The following is a 24,298-nucleotide window of genomic DNA, read 5'->3' as shown; positions in this document are numbered from 1 at the left end:
ATTCCTTAAAAAAAAAAAAACTGTTAAACAATTCTATTATTTTTTAACTTATTTGATAGAATTCACCCATCTGGGCCTGAAGTTTTCTTTATGAGAACATTTTTGATATCACATCCAATTTCTTTGAAAGTCATATGGGGTATTCAGATTTTCTACTTTTTGTATTATTTTTGCACAGTTCTTTTACAATAAAAATTTTCATTTCATCTAAATTGTTACATCTATTAGCATAGAGTTGTTCAGTATTTTCTTACTATGCTTTTAATGTCTGTAGGCTCTGTAGTAATGTCCTTCCCCTTCATTCCTGATACTGGTGATTTATATTCTCTCTTTTTACTGATGCAGTCATCTCTGTTCTTCATCATTTTCTTACTTTTACTTACTTTGGGTTTACCTTGTTCTTTTCTTAGCTTCCTAAATGGAACCTTAAAGGGAACCTTTCTTCCTAATATAAGTATTTAAAGTTATGTTTCCCTCAAAACACTGCTTTAGTTGTATCCAATTTTTTATTGCCATTCTACCAAAATATTTCCTACTTTCCAAGTGGTTTTGTATTTGATTTATAAATTATTTAGAAGCATGCTGTTTAATGTCCATAGGATTTATTTTTGATTTCTAATATGATTTGACAGTGGTTTGATAATATAGTTTATTAATTTTGATTTAAAACAATAAAAATATGTACATCTGAAAAAATATGCATTCCATAGTTGTTGGATATAGTGTTCTGTAAATGTCAATTAGATCAAGATGAGCTCATAGTATTTTTTATATTTTCTATATCTCTAATTATTTATTTATTTTTCTAGTTTTATCAATTGCTGAGAAAGGTGGTATAAAAATTCCCTGCTACAATCATGGTATTATCTATTTTTTTCATATCTTCTATATATATCTCCAATTATTTTTCGCCTAGTTGTTTTATAATCACTTAAAGAAATGGCCTAAAAATTTCCTACTATGATTGAATAGAATCATCTATTTTTTCCCCTTAATTCCCTTTTTATGTCTCTCTTTATCTCTGATAATAATTTTCTTTATGTCTATTTTATCTGATATAAAACAAGCAAGTCAAGTCTTCTTATGCTGTTTGTTTGTGTGGCATTTTTTCCCTATGCATTTACTTATATTGTTTCTTTAAATTTGAAGTGTTTCTCTTTTAGACAATATATAATAGGTAGTCTTGCTTTTTTCTCCACTCTATAAATCTTGGCCTTTTAATTGAGGTAGTTGGGCCAGGGGTCAGCGAACTTTTTTCGGGAAAGGGTCAGAGTAGATATTATATACTTTGTGAACCATACTGTTTGCTGTTGCTGCTACCTAATTCTGCAATTGTAGCATGACAGCAATCTTAGATAATTTGCAAAACAAGAGGTGCTCCCAAATGTGGCCTGCAAGCCTTAGTTTCCTGACTCCAGATATAAACACTCCTAGTTAAGATCATTAACATTTAATGTGTTCATTGATAAAGTTGGCTCAGCCTCTTTCATTTTATTATATTTTTTCTGTTTCTATCCTCTGGTTTTTGTAACTGTTACCATTTTTTGACTTCTTTAGATTATGTGAATATTTTTTAGCATTTGAATTAATCTATTGGCTTTTGGCTTTATCTGTATTTTTCCATATGTGTAGTAGTCATTCTAGGAGACTATAATATATATAAAACTTTCACAGTCTACTTATGGAGTTTATATTGTAACACTTCTCATGATATTTAGAAATCTGGCAACCATACAGGTTCCTTTGGCGCATCTCCCACTAAACTTAATGATTCAGCTGTCTTCTATATTACATCTACAAACAGTGAAAATCCCAGCATACATTATACATTTTGGTTTTCACTTATATATTTAAAAAAATTTAAATATATATTTACAATGCTATCTATTGGTATTCCTTTATTTTTGAAGATCCAGGTTTTTATCTGGTATCATTCTCCTTTACCCTAAAGAACTTTCTTCAGCATTCCTTATAGAGCTGCTGCTGACAAATTCTCTTAGTTTATCTTCATCTGCAGTGTCTTTTATTTCATTTTTATTTCTGTGGGATAGCTTCACTGGCTTGAGTTTTGTTGTTGTTGTTGTTGTTACCACTTTGAAGATATTGTTCCAATGTCTTCTGATCTCTGTAGTTTTTAATGAGAAATCTGTATTCATTAAAATTATTGTAAATCTAGACATAACGTGTCTTCTTGTAACTGCTTTCAAGATATCTTAAAAATTTATCTTTGTGTTTCAGTATTTTAATCATAGTGTGAGCATGCTTTTCTTTGACTTTATTCTCAAAGGTAAACATGCTTAGAATTGGGTGAACTTCATGAATATGTAAAAGTCTATCTATTTTTGCAAATTTGGGAATTTGAGAAGTTTTCTAAAATTATTGTTCATTTTTTGTCTGCTCCAATCTTTCTCCTTACCTTCTGGAACTCTAATTAGACATATAGTAGAACATTTTGTCCCACAGCCACTGAAGCTCTGATTTTTCTTCATATACCTTTTTTCTCTCTCTTTTTCAAATTCAATAATTTCCATTTCTCCACTGAAAATTCTTACATTTTTCCATTTAATGTGCTTACCTTTAGATCTCATGAAAAACATGATAACAGCTGCTTTAAAGTTACTTTTGCAATTCAATTATTTTAAAACAAATTGAGAACATTCATTTATGTTTTTAGTTTTGCTTTTTCACCCAGAGTATATATAAATAATCAGTGGGATGAATGTTCACTGAGGTGAGTTGGGGTTTTTCCACCATGCTAGAACTGGATCTCTTACACTTTCCTTTTAAACAACTTCTATAATAAAGGATATAATAAAGGATCAAAAGAAGGTGAATCTGTCTCTCTACAATATGTTGTAGAGCTGCCATCATAAACTGCGTAGCTTAGAACAACAGAAATTTATTATTTCATGGTTCTAGAGGTTAGTGTCCCTAATCAACGTATCAACAGACTAACCTGAGACTGAATAGAATCCTTCATTCCCTCCCTTCCATGCTTTTAGTGGTAGCCAGCAACACCTGTATTCTTTGGCTTGCAGGTGGATTACTCCAGTCTCTGGCTCCATCTTCACACGGTCCTCTCCCCATGTCTTCATATTGATTTTCCTCTGTGTGTTTCTACATCCTAATGTCCCTTTTTTATAAGGAAACTAATCACAATGGATTAGGGCTTATCCTGATGACCTCATTTTAACTTGATTACCTCTATAATGACCCTATTACCAGATAAAGTCACATACTGAAATACTGAGGGTTAGGAATTCAACATATCTCTTGAGAGGGACACAATTCAACCCGTAACAGTTTCCCTTCCTCCTGGAAATGCTTTTCAGCAACCATCAGTAATAGCATTCAGAGAATAATCTGTGAAAGGGCAAGTCATTTCATAATTATTCTCTTCTATACCACTATGGGTCATAGAATGGCAAATGGCTATTAAACTGGAATAATGATATTGTTCGAATATAAATTTTTTATGATAGTGTTTATTTAACACAATTGCCTTATAATTCTAATTACATGCATTCTTATAACAAGACCATCACCACTATATAGCAAGTCCAATCTTTACAACATGCACAAAAATATATATAAATTAAACCAAACTGTATAACATACAGTGTAGGGAGAGAGGTAGGGAGAAGAGGAAAAAGAAGGAGAGTGATATCAGCAAGGCAGCTCTATGTAATAGAGTGTCATATTTGAACCCACTTCAAAAAAAAAAAACAAAAAACACTTTAAAAACTGGTTTGCAACCACTAATGCTGGAATAAGCACATCAATTTATCAATATCAATCTGTCAGATCCCTTAATATTATAAAAAAAATTCTTTTAAAAATAAAATTTCAATTAAAATTTAACACTGATAAGCTATGTAGAAAATATACTACAGTCTGCTTGAGGTCAAAGAAACAAGTATTAGATTGTATGCAATCTAATACAAACCAGGTGATCCAAATTAATATTAAACTGTAAAACTATAGAATACAACATGTTTGGCCTATACCATCTGAAATGTTACGGGATTAACAAAATGCCCTTTTAAAATAGCAACAAGTGCTTTAAAAAAATTTATATGTTGAGCAAAAGAAGTCCTGAGTGATAATCTGATTAAAAATTATATTTGATCACTTCAACAGACTCTTCTGGTCTGATGGTAAAGTAGCTCATTAGTGTTTAAAAACCTTACATCTGCAACTGATTTCATTCCATCAGCCAAAAGATGCATTTATGCTGCCACCATTACATTTTCAGAAGAGTTTCAATTACAAAACTTGAGAGAGCTTCAAAGAAATTCTTAATCGAACCATTCTGATCTTGATGGCCTTGTTAAAAATAATTTAGGACACTTAATAGAAGACAAACTCTGCAACAAAATGGACAGCAATTGTTCTTAAATCACATTATTTTAAATTTCCTTTCATAAATCAAATGTACCAACCTGGGGGTTCGAGCATTTTATCTCAAGTGACTCTAGGTCAACATGGAGGCAGACAACAAATGAATGTCTCATATCAGGTCCTGCAGCAAGTAGTTTTTGAGATGTAACGGCTAGAGTAGAGGTACAACCCATAGGTTCCACTAGGCAAAGTGTCACTTGTTTTCCAAAAAGGGTATATATGCTGAAATGATGCAAGCTGACAGTCCAAGGAAAAGCATCACCTGATAAAGGGGACAAAAGGAGGTAGGGAAGAACATATACAAAAAATGTAGTTAACTGTCATTAGATAGTAAGTTGTATATTGTCTAAATTTGAAATATAAAATATTTACTGAGTCATTAAAAGAAAATGTAGTGTCCCAGAGACTAATGTGTTACACAATTTGCATGCTACATAAAATTTACCCTTTTAAATAGTTTATATTTGCATTTTTATTAACATACTACTATATCAAAGATTATGTATATTATATAATATACAAAAATAAAAATGAAGGAAATGAGATAAAAATATAAATACAAGTTCTAACTTCCTGCTGGGGGTGTATGCACTATGCATTATAGACTACAGAGAATGTGTTAAATTTAAAAAACTGCAATAATCTTTGCATGGACTGAAGGTGATCACAGATCTGGCTCTGGAAATAGGAAAAGAATAAACAGTCTCCTGTGGTCTGTTGGAACACCTGCACCAGAATCATGTAAGTGCTTAATTCAAATACAGACTCCAGCTTTCTACTTTAGACCTACTTAATCTGAATCTCTGGTAGGTAAGATCCAAGATACATTTCAGTATCTTCCCTTGGTGATTCTCATGTACAACATGTTATTATTACATAAAATACATTTAACAAAAATATAAGCATTCATAAAGTTCAGGATGAAGAGCAAAATTCCTTTCTTCCTTTTACACTATTTTCATTTACTAATTTATCAGAGATTAATTCACTAACCTAAATTTATGAGCTAAAATCATCTTATGCTTTTATTGTGGCTACAGAAAAAAACTTTACGAAATAATTTTTAAAAGTGTACTCAAATTAGAATATTTATAAACATTTATTACTGAGATAACAATTTGATGGAAAATATGTTCCCATAACATATTTTTGACTCTACTTCTATTAGCACTTGTCAGTGCTGACTGCATAGTATATAGACTTCTTTTTAAGTAAGTAGCTTTTTTGAAAACAAAAGGAACTAGTATTTCCTTAAAGATAATTTAGAAAATATAAAGGAGAAAAATCAAAACCAGTCATAATCCACCATCCACTTTGTTACTCCCAACAACAGGTACTGTTAACATTGTTATATTTCCCTAAAGTCTTTTATTTCCCCTATAGTGTTGAACATGCCCACACATAATTAGAACCAGGATCACACTATATTTTTAGTTTCACAATATTTTTTCAGTGACAAAAAATAATAATGCTAAGTGAATTATTAAGTGGATTGTACTAAAAATATATATATATTAAATAAATCTAAATAGGCATTTGAATCATGAATGGTGATACTCAGTGGATGCTATGAGGTAAATTCTCTTCATTTTGAACATGCAAAATATTTTGACCAAATACAGTTAATAAAATTAAAATCAAGAACTTTGAAATTTGAGACTTGGATAATAAATAAACCTAGCTACATAGTAGACCACAATAACATGCCTAGAGACCATGAAAACTGCATAATAACAAATGGTCAGCACGATAGTACTCTATTTTGCCCCTAAGAAAGAATGACAAACTTTAAATCATCTGTAACCAATTCTAGCATTATTTTAAAACCTATACAAAGTTCCATGCTATTTACAAAATAAAGGCTTTGCCAAATTTGCCTTAAAATATTCTGAAATGATTTGAGGTTACATATTTTAAAACTAATAGCAAGCTACATATAGTTTTTCAAATTTCATGTTATCCAAGAAATGTTAAACAGTGGTTATATCAGATGAGAAGCACCACAATTAAATTCTTTAAATTAAAAAAATTCCAAATGACATTGGTACTGTCTCAAATACGTGTCTCCTTCTATTTTGGAATCAGACCAATAAACAGAATTTGGGTACATCATATTAAAAGAATCTTTTAAAAGAATCTTTTAAGGTAATACTTTATGTCCATTTACTTAGAATGGAGATAGTTTTTCAAAAAGTATGCTCTACCTAGAACATGAGGTCTTAATGTGCGATGACAAAAATTCCCACAATCAAACACTATGAAAAAAATTACCAACACAACACATCATTAACCACACAGGTATTCCTTTTACAAATACATCCACAAAGTAAAAACAAAATAAAAACATCTTATCTATTTATAACACAAGACTCCCTAAAATATGCTTCGACATCCATGACTGGGCAGAACCATGTACTAATCTGACACCTTCAAGAGTAGCATTTCTACTTTAATTGGAAAGTTCTACTACTACAACATGGATCTTTTATTTTAGAGAAAATACTTATTGCTGGAAGAATTCAGAAATTTTTAAACAAAATTGTCTAAAGAACAAGAAAAAAATAAAAACACAGCAAGAAAACTGAGAATTCCATTTGTGTACAAATTATATTATCAACAGAGAAAAAGAATACCAATAAGTTAATTCTCTAAAAAATAACCAAACACTGATGTAACTCAGATAAAATAATGTAAAAGAGAGAGAGAATGATTTGAGATTTGAGATAAAAGGAATAAATAAAGTCATTGAGACTATGTGCTACATGTGACAATAATGGGTGGGAGATTCATTAGATAATATTACATATAACTGAGTTTCAGAAAAACATATGGTGTGGATTTCCTTACACTGTATCACATGTTGCTGATTTTTCACCAGAAGCAGATCCAGAAGCAGAAGACAAATGTTGCTCAATACTGGAGATACTCTACTGAGTTTTCTTTCCTTTTACAGCCTTAATCATTAAATCTTTAGAAACAAATAAAAAGGTGCCTTCCCCTTCCTTCCTAATTTTTTCCCCTATGTTTCACAATCCAGTATGACTCAGGCAGGTTTTCTTTTCAAATATGGAACAGTGTAATCAGAAATATTTCACTACCTATTGTAAGACAGATACACCATATTCCACAAATACAAATGAGCCAAAATTGCTGACACTGTTTCCCCAAACCACTTAACACTAAATTGATTTAAATACAGTTAAGAAGGGCTTTCTAATTTTAAGTGAGGTTAATTAAGTAATGGCTATTTTCAAGGAATGAAGGCATTGAAAATGATATAAAGTGTAATTAATTTTCCTAGCAGATAACAGCTGAAATGCCTAGAGCAGAGGGAAAAAAAAGTGAGCAATCCATAGTTTTATTTACTCTGTAACCAAAATTCTACATTTGGAACAAAATGCCATTTGTACTAGGTAATGTGAAACATATTTCACATTTATAAAATAATGAATAATTGATTTCCAATTTGTGAGTTATCTTCTCTACATCAAGAAATCTGAGTATTCACTGCTAAAGCCACTATTCACTTCTGAAAGTTATTGCTGGTTTAATCATAACTTAATCATCAAAATTTCACTATTCAATAAATATAACACTGGTTTTTAAGATTCCCTAAAACTTATGATTTCCATTATAACAATGGAAAACTAGAACAATTATTGCTTTTAAAACTAGAAGAGACCTCAAATAATAGTACTGTTCCTTCAGGCAATTAAGGTATTAGCAGCCTCTTCACCGCTTTCAAAGAGATGTCAACATTTTAACAATGCAGGACTTAATTTAGGGTCATATGGTTAGCTAGCAAAAAACACCTCAGCTTCTATAGGTTGTCTTAAGAATTATTATAATTTCACATTTTTTTTGTAAAGGAACTTAGCGCTAACAGCACTCCTTACCTCACCTAAATTATTATATAAAAACTCCTACATAATTAAGGAAACATAAAATATTTCTTGCATCTCACAGCTCAGTGATATATGAATTATACTTTAGAAAGAAATATATAGGGTATTCTAAATATCCCTATTTAAAATTTTTTTTTGTTTCTTGATTGTTACTTTAGTTTTTCCTTAAATGATTATCTTATTAAGCTATTTAATTGAATAAGTATTTTATGAACATGTTCTGAAAACTATAATAACAGATAAGCAGGATGCTTAAGACACGATTCCCTTCCCAAGATTTCAGCTATATACATTACATTTACAACAATAATAAAAATAAAGCTTATAAAATGTTTACAATACAAACGTCCTAGATATTAACTAGATTTAATCTTTTTTCTTAACACAACGCATAGTGCATATAGTCATTTTAGTTATTTTGGGTCAAACCTACAGTAGTCTCCCTTTATTTGCAGTTTTCTTTTTTATGCTTTCAGTTACCTACGGTCAACTGTGGTCCAAAAATATTAAATGGTAAGTTTCAGAAATAAACAATTCATAAGTTTTAAATTGCATGCCATTCTGAGTAGCTTCATGAAATTTTGTGCCATTCTGCTCCATTCTGCCCAGGATGTTGGGGTATCATAGTGCTTGTGTTCAAGTGATCCTTATTTTTCTTAATAATGCCCCCAAAACACATGAGTAGTGATGTTGGCAATTTGGATATTCCAAAGAGAAGCTATAAAGTGCTTCCTTAAGTAAAAGGTGAAAATTCTCCACTTAATAAGGCAGTTTTTCATCTCACATAATCACAAGGGTGACTACAGCACAATAAGATACCTCAAGAGAGAAGACACATTGACACAACTTTTATCACAGTATAATTACAACTGTTCTATTTTATTACTAGTTATTATTGTTACTCTCTTACTGTGCCTAATTGGTAATGGTAAACGTTATCATAGGCATGTACTTATAGGAAAAAACATAGTATATATATGGTTTGGTACTATCTGTGGTTTTGGGTTTCCACTGAGGGTCTTGGAACATATCTCCCCTGTGGCTAAAGGGGTAACACTGTGTTACTTTCCCAAGACTTCTATAACAGAATTGTTTATAGGTGTTAGATAAAACTCAAGGTTAATGATATAAGCTTTAGAATATTAACTTTCCTAATAAATGAGTATTCTTTGAAAATAAAATAAACATTTGTGTGTTCATTTTACATAACTGACAGATTTTACTAATTAACTTAAGTTTAAACATTGGTTAAGCAAGTGCATCAGAACACTATGACACTGCCTTACTGCAAAATGAGCCCAGATTTTGCATCGGACCTGACCTTCTGTGTTGAGTGGCAACTGCTTATTCCTAAATCCTCTGTTTTTCCACATGAAGTTTTTAGCTATTCTAGGCATTTTCTGCTAGCAAAAATTGATTGATTACTTCATTATGGTGAAAGAACCAATTTAGTGACAAAAAGAAAGTGATAGGAATAAAGAGTAAAACAAAAGGTGAAAAGTAAGTCCTGATAAATTTTACTTTTTACATTATTTGGTTTTATTAAAAAATATTTTTTGATAAATGGAAAGTTCATGGATGGTCCTAAGGCTCTTTCGATTCAAAAAACTATTCCAAATCTAAGTGGATTTTGAATTAATGAGTTCTACTTCCTGAAAAACTCATATAGAAGAAAATTGAATAGAAGGAAACTTAAGTTCTGGAGATTATGTGTGTCAATAACTTAGTACAAATGTGGTTTCATGCTCTGAGGTTCACGTGAACCACTTCAAAGACATGCTAAAGCTGACAAGTGTTACTGTAAAAATAGGAATGAGTAATCAGAAATTAGGAACAGAGCAATTTTTGGAATGGAAGATTCCTGTCACTCTATAACACAAGATTTTATCAAATTATCAGTGCCATAGGATGGACAGTCTAGATGAAACAGATACCTGGTTATATAAGAAAGAATCAAAGAAGCTATGTACGTGATAATCCTATAGATTATAAACCATTTCATTATCTCATCATATAGATATATTCCAGTGAAAAGGTGATAGCTGAGGCACAGGTATCGATGAGAATATCCAGGGAAGCCATAAATATGAAGAATATCTGTATTTAAGAAAAGGGTAGAGGAAAAGAAGCAGCCATGATCCTCAGAAAACAAACCAAAGAGAGTGGTTATCCAGAAGTTAAGAAAGAATTCAAAAAGGAATCAGCCAACAATGTCAAGGATTAAAACGTTTCCATTGGATTTGGCAACGAAGAGAACTGTTTTGTTAATTTAATGTGATGAAAAAAATTAGCATTTTATATGGCAAAAGGGGTTAAATAAGAAAATTGATGAAGCAAGTTTCTTAAAAACACAGTGCAGAGCATAAAGTATGTACTCAATAAATATTGGGAAGGAAGGAAGGAAGGAAGGAAGGAAGGAAGGAAGGAAGGAAGGAAGGAAGGAAGGGAGGGAGGGAGGGAGGGAGGGAGGGCGGGCGGGCAGGCGGGAGGGCGGGAGGGAGGGAGGGAGGGAGGGAGGGATAGATTAGAGTGAAAATTAGCTGGGTCTGAAGCACTGGCAGCAGACTAAAGATTACTTCCAATAAGGCAGATTTATTTGTTCAAAAAATATTTACTGAGTTAAAAACTATGCTAGATGTTATTCTAGGATCCAGGGACAGAGTGGTGTGCAATATAAACTCACTGTTCTCAGGGAGCTTGCATAGATAAACTGATAATTAAATGATCTATAGTGTGCTGGCGGTGATAAATGCTCTGAAGAACAATTAAGCTGGGTAACAGAACAGGTGACACTGCTGCCACTTTAAGATAGGGCAGACCAGTAAAGCCTCTCTGATAAAACGACATTCTTCAAAGGGATGGCCATGAGGCTATGTGGAAGAAAAGCGTGCTAGAAAGGGAACAGTAAGTACAAAGGTCTTGCAGTGGGAACATGTTTGGATTGAAAGTTGTTAATGCTTTCATTAAAGTAATAAAAAGATTTGTGTTTAGGGAAAATATCAGATAACCTTGAAGAAAGTGATGAAGGTTTATAATAGCTATAAGGAGTACAAGCCATTAAAGAGGTTATAAAAGGCTTACAAAAATTATCAATGAACACCATTTTCCCAAAAATTCTCAGGAAATTCAGAAGGGAAGCTCTGATGTCAAATAGCTGTAATGATCCATAGCTGCAATTCATTCCAAGAAATTGAGAATCCATGAAAGTATGTAATTATACATCTGTCTTATTTATTATATAAAATATACTGGACATTGGTTAAAATTCTTAAGTGCCCACCACACTCATAGTCGTCTTCTGTGAAAAGCAGTCATGGGTTAGTCTTTCTCCAAGTCTCAAATCACTGTATTGCCTGACCCTTAATGGAGCCAAACACTCATGAGATAATGTAATGTAACCACTTCCAGGCTTAGTATGAAGAAAACTAGTAGTCTATGAAGTGGCTTGATAAAAGGAGGGGAATAACAGATTTGTAGTTATGGCCAAGGAAGGAGGTGAACAAATCCTCATCCCAAAAGTAAACTATAGAGCTGGCCATAATTGATTTAAAAAAAAAAAAAAAAAAAAAAACTATTTCAGCACTGTGGAAATAGGAGAAAGGCTTACAACAATCTGAAAAGCATTTATGCTTAAAAATTGTTGCATTTTGGGTAAGAAGACTTAGAATCCATAATATTCTTACATAAGGCCATACCTATCTCCCCTACAGCTTGCTCCATGTGGCAGGCCACAAGGACTGGAGGCACTGCTGCCATGGACAAAGAGAGGTCACTTGTTTGCAGCAGTGAACAACCACCACACCCAGAGTGCTCTCAGAGAAAGATGATCTCAGTAGTTGCTGAACAGAGAGGGCCTAGAACTCTAACTAGCCTGAGACTGTAGATGTGCTTAGGGTAAGCGTATTCCTAACTGAGGTAACGAGCATGCACAGTTGATATGTGGATGAGCTCAGAGAAAAGTAAAAGTGTGGCATTTATGAAAATGGCCAAAACACTAAATGTATAATTGTACACATATACAGATCCATCAGTACAGGACAAAAACCTTACTTGAAACAACTTCTGTTCGATTTTGGCTTACCACTAAAATAAGACACAGAAGTGATAACTAAGAAACCAGTTTAAAATATAACTAAGAATGATAAGAACAAAACAAAATTGAGTAGAGATATCAGTGGCCACACGGGAAGAAACAGATTTAGCCCAAGGAAGTTACTATACAAAGAGGCAAACAAAGAAAAAAAGAAAAAGACCTAACCCTAAGGGGTAAAAGAAGAACACACACACACACATACCTAAAATGTTCAATGTTTTAAAAATTTTAGACATACGAAAACAGGAAAGTGTGCCCTATTACAAGAAAATAATAGTCAATAAAAATTGGGTATCCACAGATACTGGATATAGCACAAGACAGCAATGTAGCTATTATAACTGTGTTCAAAAATCTAAAAATAATTTTTTAATTAAAGTATGATACAACGAATTAACAATCTCATGAGAAAAAAAAAGAGTCAAATCAAAATTTAAAGTAGAAAAGTACTACTGAAATGAAAAATTTTGTAGAGAAACTCAATAGCACATTCATGATAGCACAAGGAAAATATCAATGAATCTAAAGACAGATCAATAGAAATTATCCAACCTGAAAAACAAACAACAAAAACAAATATATATATATTACACACACACACACACACACACACACAGCCTCAGAGTCTCGAAGAAACAACACCTGGTTTAGTATAGTAATATAAATGTAATGGAAGTCACAAAAAAAGAAAAGAGAGAAAAGAACATACAAGTATTTGAAGAAATAATGGCTGAAAAATGCCCCCCAAAATAACATCGACATATGTATCCAACCAGCTCAATTAAGCCTAGACAAGATAAATACTAAGACATTGATACCTAAATATACCATAGTTGAATTGTTGAAAGCTAAACAAGAGAAAATCCTGAAAGCCTCAAAAGAAAAATAACAATATACAGAAAAAAAAAAAAACAGTATGTTTAAAAGCCAACTTTGTGTGAAATAATGGAGTTCAGAAGGCAGTGGAAAATCACATTCAAAAATATGAAAGGAAAAAATGAAGTCTCAACTCAAAATTCTATATCCCGAAAAATTATATTTCAAATACTAAGGTGAAATAAAAACATTCTAAGATAAACAAGGGCTGAGAGAATTCATTGCTAGCTAAGTGCCCCCATGAGACATACTAAATTCTTCAAGTGATAATTAAACCCACAGGAAGAAATGAAGAGCACTGAATATGACAAATATGAAAGATTATAAATGTGTTATTTCTCATTTCTTTTCTTGAGTACTTTAAAAGGCAGCTGATTATATAGAACAATAAATATAACACCAAATTCTTGGATTATGACAAACAGATTTATATATGTGTGAATATAAGAGGGTAGAAAACAAAAATACATTAGAACAAATTTTCTATAATTTACCAGAACTCAGTTAAGATTATATCCGAACTAGAGTGTGACAAATTCAGATGCATAATATAATTCCTAGAGCTATCATTTAAAAAATATCTAGTAGAAAAAAAGTAATAGAGGAAATGAATGGTACACGGAAGTCTACGTTTAAGACAAATGAGGTAGTAAAAGCAAAACAGAGAAACAAAAAACATGAAATAAATAGCAAATAACCAATTTAGTTCAAATATATTAATATTACATGAAATAGAGATCTTAATTCAAAAACACAACTATAAAAGGACTTAAAAGATATGACATAACATTATAACCATAAAACATTGAAGAAGCTATAATACCATATAAAATAAATCTAAGAAAATTATTATAGAGACAAGAGAGATAATTCATAATGATAATATGGTCAATACTTTAGAAAGCCATAACAATTATGTATACAACAAAGCCTCAAAATACATGGAGCAAAAACTGACAAAATTTAAAGAAAAAATAGGCTACTATCATACTCGAATATTTCAATATTCCACTTTCAATCACTGACAGAATAACAAGACATTAAGTTAGGCTATAGAAGAGTTGAACGACAATATCAACCAATTCAACCTAACAAATACATAGAATGTTGCACCCGAACACATTCCAGCACATATGGAACATTCTTCCAAATAGACCACCTGCTAGACCAAAAGCAAGCCTAAATAAATTTAAAATAATTAAAATCATACAAAGTTATGTTCTAGACCACAGTGTAATTAAATTATAAAAGAGCAACAAAAAAATAAATTTTAAAATATTTGGAAGTTAAATAACACATCTCTAAATAGCCCAGGGGTCAGAGAAGAAATCCTAAGAAAAATTACCAAATATTTGAAGTATATGAAAATAAAAATATCAAAATTTCTGGGATACAATTAAAGTAGTGCTTAAAGAGAAATTTATAGCATTAAATACCTATATCATATAAAAATAAATTTCTCAAATCAATAACCTAAATTTTCTCCATAAGAAACTGGAAAAAAAATAAGATAAAACCAAACAAAGCAAGTAGGAAAAAAGAAATAAGATTAGAGCATAAATCAATGACATGTAAAACAAAAAAAAATAGAAAAAAATATCTATGATACTAAGTCAGTTCTATGAATAGATCAGCAACCTAACAACCATTTAGATAGGCACGTAGGCTAACCTCAAAAAGAGAAAAGGAGGGAGGGGGAAGAGGAGTGGAGGGGGGGAGGGGGAGAGAATCCACGCATTACCAAAATCAGGAATAAAAGAAAGAATATTACCCTAAAGAAATTAAAAAGGATTTAAAAGCAGTATTATGAACAACTCTAAATGTCCCAACAAATTAGACTACTTAGATGAATGGACAACTTTAAATTTAAATTTAAATTGGCATTATTATTGGGCAGATGTTGATAAATGGTATAACCCAGAGATCGAATACACAGCACCATAATTACAATCAACAATACTGTATTATATACTTTAAAGTTGCTAAGAGAATAGATCTCAAATGTTTTCAGCACAAAAAAGAAATGATAATTATGTGACCTGACAGAAGTGTTAGTGAGGTGGTAATCATACTGCAATATATAAATGCATCAAATCAATGTTACATATCTTAAAGCTACAATATTACATTTCAATTATACCTAAATTAAAAAAAATCTCTAATGAGAATGTTACCTTGGTATAATTTAAAAACACATTTTCAAGATCTTAAGACAAAAATATTAGTTTATTTTAAAAAGATGATCAGGAAAAATATGACAGCATATTAATCTGCCACATTGCTTTTTGTTTTTAAAATAAGTATATGGGGTAGGAAATGCAGAATTAGTTAAGAGGGAATAAATAAAATAAGGTTCCTTTTCCAGACTTTAAAAGTCACAGAATGATGACTAGACAAATGATGGAGCTGACTAGATGTGAACTACTTAGAAATCTATAGAATTTCTATACATCTATAGAAATCATACTCACTACATTTTGGCAGTTCAACAGCGTAATTTCACTTGTAATACATATACCACAGTTTTCAAGAGATTTATTTAAAAATAACATCAAGAACAAATCTGAAGCTGTTTTCTGAGCTCTCTCCTTTCCTCAAGGAATCTCATTTACGTGTTGTTTAAGGATTAAAGCTAAAGACGATAAAACTTGAAAGAAACGATTACAGTAGTACATCACCTTTCAGAACAAGTAAAATTATGATTATCAAACTATAATATTTTTTAAAAGTCTTAAATGGAATAATACATATAAACCACTAAGGTGAACCAGAATTACATGAAGAATAGCTCTTGTGTTTTTCATAGGTACTCAACAATTTTCACATCAGTTTCTACTAAAATTCACCAAACCCAACAACAGTAAAGTTTTAATTTATAAATGATCTCAATATTCCGTTTCTGTCAAAATATTTTACTAAAGTTACAGGCAACTCTTTCAAAGAAGAAAAAACAAACCTCTGCTAGGCACAGTGTAGAAACCCATCTGCTGAGAGGTGTGAGCTGGATGTAGCAAATTACATCTGCAAGCTTCACTGCAAGTGCTCCCTAATGAAATTCAAGATGTTGATTCTGACTCAAACATCCTACACAGGTTGAACCTAGCTAGACTGAAAACAGCAATTGAAATTAGATGACACATTTCAAAATAGTTTCTCATTTTGGACTTTAGAAGTCCGAGTTCAATAAAGAGGAGTCTCAAATCTATAATAAGAACCCATCTTCTTTATCCTATTGATCACCTTTGTAATGTGATTTCTTTTTTTCTTTTTTTTTCCATATCATAATAATTAGGGATTCTTTCACAATTGCTTATGAACCTGAAGACAAGTTAGAAGTTGATATTTTCGCTTTTAAATTTTTTCCTCCTACAGCAACCAAAAACTATTTATTGAATAGCCTACTCTACAATTATTTAGTGAGCTCCTGTTCTGTGCCGTCCACTGTACTAGATGATAGGAATAAAACAGTGAATGAGAAGGATGTTTCCTGCCCTTTTCACGCTACAAGAGGATGCAGATCGTGAACAAAAATAATTATTACTGGGAATTCTGATGAGTCAGGTGCAGTGAGAGCAGAGAATAAAGGAACCTGACAAATGAAATACCCTAAAACCTGAAGGATGAGAAGGAAGCCTAGAGAAAAGAATCAAGAAGGAAGTCACATTTGTAGTATACGGTAAAGCCCTGTGTTAATTGAGAGCTGTGCTTGTTCAAAGGCTATGGAGGCGGGAACTGGGCAACTGTCCGCAGTAGGGAAAGTGACAGAAAGTAATGCTAGAGAGGTGGGCAGGACTAACTTACACAAGATCTTCGTGGTCAAGGTAAGGATTTTAAATTTACCCAAAGACTCATGGGAAGGCATGGAAGAGATTTCAGGCAAAAATAAATAAAATATATGACAAAGGGAGAAGAATCTGAATTTCCTTTGGTCAGGAGATCAAAGGAGGAGGAAGAAGGGCCAGAGAGAGAAATCTCTTGTTGCTAAGAATTCTAAAATACAAAAGTGTCTAAGAGACTAATTAGAGATTTAAAAATTGTTTGATAATGGGGTATACCAGTACTTCTGCCTTTAGTAGGAAATCTTCAATGAACTAAATTCTTTAATGGTGTCTTTCTCAAATAATTTTCAATAAAACACTGTATATTTGCTGCATTAATTCTTTATTTTCTGTTCAGTCCTTAAGTCCATCATCTGACTTGTCTTAACACTGTTCCTCTGAAAGTAATGAGAAGAAAAAGCAACCACCTAAAGTTGTCACACCTCTTTCACGTTTATAGTCTTTATCTTACTGAGTATCTGTAATATGTAGTCAAATGACCCACAATACTATTTGCTCATGGTTTTCTTCTATTTACCTTATCTTTTATTTGAAGTTGCCATCACAGATTATTCTTTTCCTTCTTATGCAATAAAAATTAGTGTTTCTATCTGGATTCTACTTATCACTATAGAAGTGACTGAGTAATCACATCGTTTTCCATGGTTTTCTTGTGATTATTGTGTATCTCTAACGAACATCCCTCTTTTGAGCTCTTGTCTCATATATAAAACATCTCATTAGATGCATTTGCCTGCATGTCTCAGTTCACAACATGTCCCAATTTAAATTTATCCTTCTTACCTTCCACACCAAAACCTAAACTTCTTTATTTGTAATTAAAATACTAACTATATAAACATCTACACAGATTTCCAAGTTAGGAACCATGTAACTATTCTACACATTTACTTCTCCTTCACTATCCATAATTAATACAGTCACAAAGTTTTGCCAGTTTTTTGTTAATTTCTTAAATATTTCTCTATTCTTCCCATTCTCTCCATCCCCATCCCCATTATCTGGTTCTGACAGTCATATTTCCAGACAACTATAATATAGCTGACTGTAATATCTAATCTCCTTCCCTCCAGTTTTCCTACCTTCCTCTGCACTATCCCCCCAAATCCATTCTCTATACTTGCCAGAAAACACTGACTGAACAAAACTGAGCTAAACAGAAAACAACAGTATTGGGGAAAACAGACTAGAAAAGAGTATAATGAGAAGGTGGTATCAATTTAGACACAATTTATATCTATTTAAACATGAATGACTGGACATATTTGTCTACATTCTGAAACCAGCAAAATCACAGTGAGAGAAAAAAAAAAGACCAGAAGAACAGGAGAGGATATGATAGCAGATAAGAACTGTCGGGGGCGGGGGGAGTTTAAATATGAAAAAATAATAGCTATATAGCAAATGACTGTGGTCCTGAGCGGTAAGCTATAAAGGATAAAAGTGATTCATGATATCTTTCCTTGATAGGGTCTAATACTCAATTATGTTTGAAAAAGAGAATGCAGAGTGACAACGAAACCAAAAGGACTAGTTGAAAGCTGATAAAAGTAGTAAGCACCCCTCCAGATTCTTTCTCCATCTTTGCATAAGTATAAAAAAAAAGTGTAAATTATTCTTTACACTTATCCATCAAAGTGTTATACCTATACATTTTTATGAGAACTCTTTAAAATGAAAAAAAAGTTAAATTTCTGGTCCAGTATGAAAAGTTAATGTCTACATTTTTTTTAACGCCTAAAGAAGATTTAAATACCTTGGCATAATCTCCTTTCCTCAGGGTATATTTGGCCAATGAGGATAATTTATATGGTTAAAAAAATGTTTTTACTTTAGGTTTTAATGTTGATTATATAGTCACTTCATATTCTCCTAGGGAGTAAGACGAATAGACTTTAGAAGTTTCTATATGATTCTAGCCCCACTCCACCTGGTATGCAATTTTTTTTTTTTAAGTTCAAAATAAACTAAATGCTGTCTAACTCAGTTCTAGGTAAAACAAACAAACAAAAAAAAAAACAAAAAAAAAACCCAGAATATAATACATCTTATGCTTTAAAGATGGAGACTACTGTAGTTCTTAAAGTCATTCATAATGAATTTGAAAAACAAGAACAAGATATTTTATCATACAAAAAGGACGAATAGTAGAAGTTGGCAGAAGTGTTGTAGGAATAAGGGGGATTTTAAATGAGCATTGCAGAGATAAAGAATAGTGGGGCAGTATATATCAGTCCTTTGATAAAATCCATTAGACAAAAGGGAGTGTAATATAATCACAACACCTTTGTATCACAGAGGGATTCTATTTCCAGCAATACGTTAAATTTAGTGCCCTGAATGACCTGAATGCTAAAAAATAAATAAAAATGATAAATATCTTATATACAATACATATTATAAATGAAATTTACATAGATTGGCTTTCTCACACACACTATCTTCTTATGTTCATTAAAGAATTTCCCAAAAAAGTAAGGATTATTAAGGTCAGGAATAGAGGGAAGCCAGAAACTCAGAGACAAGCAAAATAAATGGCTTGAGAGATTTCGAAACTGGTGAAATTGAAAACCCATGTTCACAACTACGGCTGATTAAAGATAAAGCCCATTTGAAGTATAGAACCCAATAGGACATAAGGCTCAAATGCAAGTGTCTACAGTATTAATATTAGGGTAAAATAGAAATAAGTATCTAGACCTTGTCCCCTCTATATGACTCTATCCCAAACTCTACCAGAAACATGAACTTTGAACAGAGGAAGAAAAATACTCATAACCACAAGCTAAGCCTCTTAAGAAGTTGTGGCTTGAAATTTTATTATGGGTGTAGCACAAAAACATCTAAGAATTTAACTTCAAGTTCCCCTGAACCAGAAATGCTCTCAGAACATCAAGAGTAAATTCAAACATGCACAGGAAAAAAATTTCAAGCTAGTTTGAAAAAATTTCTAGAGAGAAATTTGCAAGGAAAATAAGTAGACCTCCCAAAAAACAAAACAACAAAGCAACAAAACTGCACAAGAAATACTGGGCATAACAGGCAAGAGTCAGCAGGAGTTAGACAGTAGTATAAAATAAATAATTCCTGTATGAAGAAATATAAGCCTTGAAAATTATGAATAAAAAGCAATGTGTTTTAAACAACAATCAAAATGAAAAGGACATCATAAGGAAATTTGAATTTAACAAATAAAGTGTTAAGACAGGAAAACTATGGTTTTAGATGTCAACAAATAGTTTGCCTTTGAAGAAATTGTGACTAGTAAGAAGCTAGAGATCTCCTGGGTGCTGATAATATTCTTAATCTGATTTCAGATGTCAGTAACATGAATCGGTTTATTTTATGAAGTGTAAAGCTGTACACTAAGGGTTGTACAGTTTTCTGTATGACATACTAGAATTATATAAAAGTTTACTCAAAAGTTCAATGAACAAGTTCAATAACATGTTAAACATAACTGAAAAGAAAATTAATGAATTAGAGAAAGAGATTAAAAAGCTAACTCAGAATGCAGGTCAGTGAGTCAAAGAGAAAAAAAAATATGAAAGCACAAAGACAAGAAAAATACATTAAAAAGGAGAAAAAGGCTAACATATATGTAAGAATTATGAATTATGCAGAGGCAATCTGAAGAGATAATCCAGAACACTGGCAGAACTCATAAAGGTCACCAATACTAAAACATTAAAACTCAGATTAAAAATATTCTAAGGTTGCCAGAGAAAAAGGATAAGTATCTTCAAGTAAACACAAACTGACAGTGGATCCCTCAAAAGAGCAATAAAAAGCAAGTGTTAGAACAGTGGTATCTTAAATGGGTTAGATAAAAATAACTATTAATAAGAAATTCTATACCTAGCAAATATCTTCAAAAATTCAGACATTTTCACACAACAAAATTAAGTTTGCTAACAGTGGACCATCACAAAAAGCCAGAAGGAAAATTATCTGAGATACGAGAAAGGAATGATACTATGAGAAGGAATGATTAGTAAGGCACCAGTGTATGAGTCAGACTAGAGGGCCCATGACCAAATCTGGCTGAATAAAGTTTTATTATAACATAGTCATGTCAATTCATTAACATATCATCATCTATGGCTGCTTCTGTACTACAAAGAGTAGAGTAGTTGGAATAGAAACCATATAGCTGATAAAACTAAAAACATTTACTATCTGGCCCTTTACTGAATAAATTTTCCAAACCCTGCAGAATAAATAGCTTGACTTATTGCATAATTTAATAAATTAAAAATGCATCAATATTTCTTAGACCATAATTTACGTTACGAAAAGTGTTAATTTCTAAGATTAAAATAAAGAGAAGAGTAAAGAATAACTTCCAATACAGCAGAGAAAAAAATGGAATTAAAAAATATAAAGCAAAAATCAAGATAGTGAAGACAACCCATAAATATCTGTAAATCATATATCTACTAAAGTTCTAATATCCAGAATATATGAAGAACTCTTTTAACTAAACAATAAAAAGACAAATAACCCAACTAAAAAGTGGGCGAATAATTTAAATAGAATAAGAACAAAGAACACATCTACGAATGGCCAACAAGCATATGAAAAGATGCTCAACATCATTAGTGATCAGGGAAGTCCAAATTAAAATGACAATAAGATACTCCACACACAATGAGATGGCTAGGACCAAAATGAAAGGCAATAATAAGTGGTGACACAGATGTGGATAAATAAGAACTTTCATACATTGATGTAGGATTGTAAAATAGTGTAGACATTTTGAGGAGACATTCTAACAATTTCTCAAAAGCTTAACCATAGAGTTACGAACCAACAATTTCTAGGTATACATATATCTAATTGAAATCAAAACATGTAGAAGAATGATCATAGCAGAATTAATCAAAATAACTAAAAAGTGAAAACCACTTAAATATCCATCAACTGATGGAGAAAATGTGATATATCCATAGAATACATTATAATTCAGCCATAAATGGAATGCAGACTGATAATGTTACGATATGAATCAACCTTGAAAATATTATGTTAAGTGAAACAAGTCAGTCACAAAAGACCACATACTGTGTGATTCCATTCATATGAAATACCTGGAACAATGAAGAGCAACTGCTAATAGTATATCAATTCTTCTTTGGAGTGAGAAAATCATTCTAAAATTTTAGATTGGTGATGGCCGCACAAAACTAAATACACTAAAAATCATCTAATTGTATACTTTGAACAGAATTTTAAAATATGCAAATTATATCATAAAGAGTTGTTACACAAATATTAGTTTCAACAACAAAAAATCAAGGGACAAATCATTTTAATCCTACAAAACAATTATTACTGAGTTGAAGGATCACTCTCCACTATAATGAGGTTAGCATGTCCTTGATATAATACAATAGCTGTTGTGATAATAAAGAATTCCTTATAACCAAAAGTAACTAGTAAAGAACAGATATGTCTATTATGCTAAAGAAAAGACTCTTACGTTAAGACAAAGGTCACACAGGAAAAACTCTAAAGAAGTTCTTTCTAACTCTTAGAATTCTATTATTTTATATTTAACGGCATTCACATTTAATAATCTTAAACATTGCCAGTGAAAATTTCAGTGCACAGAAATATAGAGAGAAATCAACTTCAAGTCACAGTCAAAAATCGTGCGGACCATATCTGCTCTTCAATAACAGTATGCGCAGTAATGTGAAAGCTGTCAGGATTGATACACTTACGCCTTAACAACATGAACAAGGTGTTGACCTGTTAAAACTGTCAAAAATTTGAACTTTGTTATTAAAATATAGATTCACATTATTTACTTTGTGACTTCAAACTTTTCCAGGTTCACATATTGCTTCAGATGAATATGTCAAAGTTCAAAAGGGTATCAATTTGCAACTGAAAATACTGCAATATCAGAAATCAAGTATTTACTTAAGAGTCATGGCTGCAATCATCACATAACTATCTACTTTATTTAAATAAATGAGAAATGCCAAAATATGCTTGATATACTATATTTATTTGATTATTTGTTACAATGTACCCACTCATAAGTCAAGCAGCTTAAATTCAGATTAATCTACTAATCATTCTTAATTCAGCCTAATGCATACATCTGAAACCAACTTCAAGTCACTTTTATGTTTAGCATTTTAATGATTATGCTATATTGCGTATGATGTTTTGCACAGTCTCCATTTATATACTTATACATGAATATAATTAAAAGGTGTGGCTGTCAATAAACAGCATCACAGTTTCATGTTCGCTTATTTTGTAGATCTTTTTTTAGATTACTTTATAGATCACTTTCATCTTTATGTAGATCTTCCAATAAAACTGAGTTACACATGCACTAGCATATTAAAAAACTAACAAAATTCAAAATATCAGTATAAGATATAACAACCATAAAAAGAATTTCTTTAAAAGTACCTTCTTCAAGGATGGGTCGTGGGATAACAAATGGAATCTCCTGCAGAGGGTCCATATACTTGTGGCCAGCACTAATAATCTTTATTTGAGGCAGGCAGAGAACAAGTGTTCCTGGCATGGTTTGTCCATGGTACCAACTTCTTACTGTTCCAGGAATGTCACCAGATACAATCGTACTTGGGGAAGGCAGGCTATCATTTGGAATGAATACACAACAAGATTGTACTTCAAGCTAGAAAAGAAAAGCAAAATTAAATATTTGGATCAGGCTAAATTTGGGAGTAAACATACATTCAAATACTAATATCTTTACCAGGACAAACGGGGAAGTGAATAAAAAAGAAAATGTCCCATATTTATGTCTTTATGAGTTACTTTTTCCAAAGAACACAACAAACACTTGAAAAGGTTTTGTTTTTTTGCTATAAATCTGATCGAATGGGTGCAGTGACATGAGCTGAAAACTTATCTGCCTTTCCACAGTTCTATCCAACAAACATAATTGAGTTAGAAAATGTCCTGGCAAAAAAAGGTGAGAAAATCCTCCTCCTTTTGCAGTTCATTAGATTTTGTTAACACCAACTAAGTCCTTAGAACTGACTACCATTTTATTGCTCTTACTTTAAAAAACATACAAACCGCTATTTCTATGTGAATCTGGCTCATTCTTTTTTACTTTATAGACTAAAAGAAAAAATGTTTAAAATGTTCAGATGATATCTCTAGGCAAATATTAAAATAGAACATGTTTA

General features: G+C 31.7%; 1 protein-coding gene across 13 annotated transcripts in view; it reads right to left on the bottom strand.

The window, feature by feature from the left end:
• Positions 1-24,298, bottom strand: part of VPS13B (vacuolar protein sorting 13 homolog B) — a 670,010-nt gene that overhangs the window by 347,928 nt on the left and 297,784 nt on the right. For all 13 annotated transcript variants that reach the window (XR_004954708.1, XR_004954709.1, XM_036233309.1 and 10 more), the window contains 2 exons: positions 23,547-23,778; positions 4,443-4,663 (listed from right to left, as the gene is read on the bottom strand). Coding sequence is in view for 11 of the 13 variants with exons in the window: in XM_036233309.1 (XP_036089202.1) it covers positions 4,443-4,663; positions 23,547-23,778 (453 nt within the window). In the remaining 2 variants the exon portion in view is untranslated. The remainder of the gene's footprint in view (positions 1-4,442; positions 4,664-23,546; positions 23,779-24,298) is intronic.

This window comes from Rousettus aegyptiacus, unplaced genomic scaffold (genome assembly GCF_014176215.1).
Source record: "Rousettus aegyptiacus isolate mRouAeg1 unplaced genomic scaffold, mRouAeg1.p scaffold_m13_p_15, whole genome shotgun sequence".
NCBI lineage: Eukaryota > Metazoa > Chordata > Mammalia > Chiroptera > Pteropodidae > Rousettus > Rousettus aegyptiacus.
This window is presented reverse-complemented; position numbering and strand designations above follow the sequence as displayed.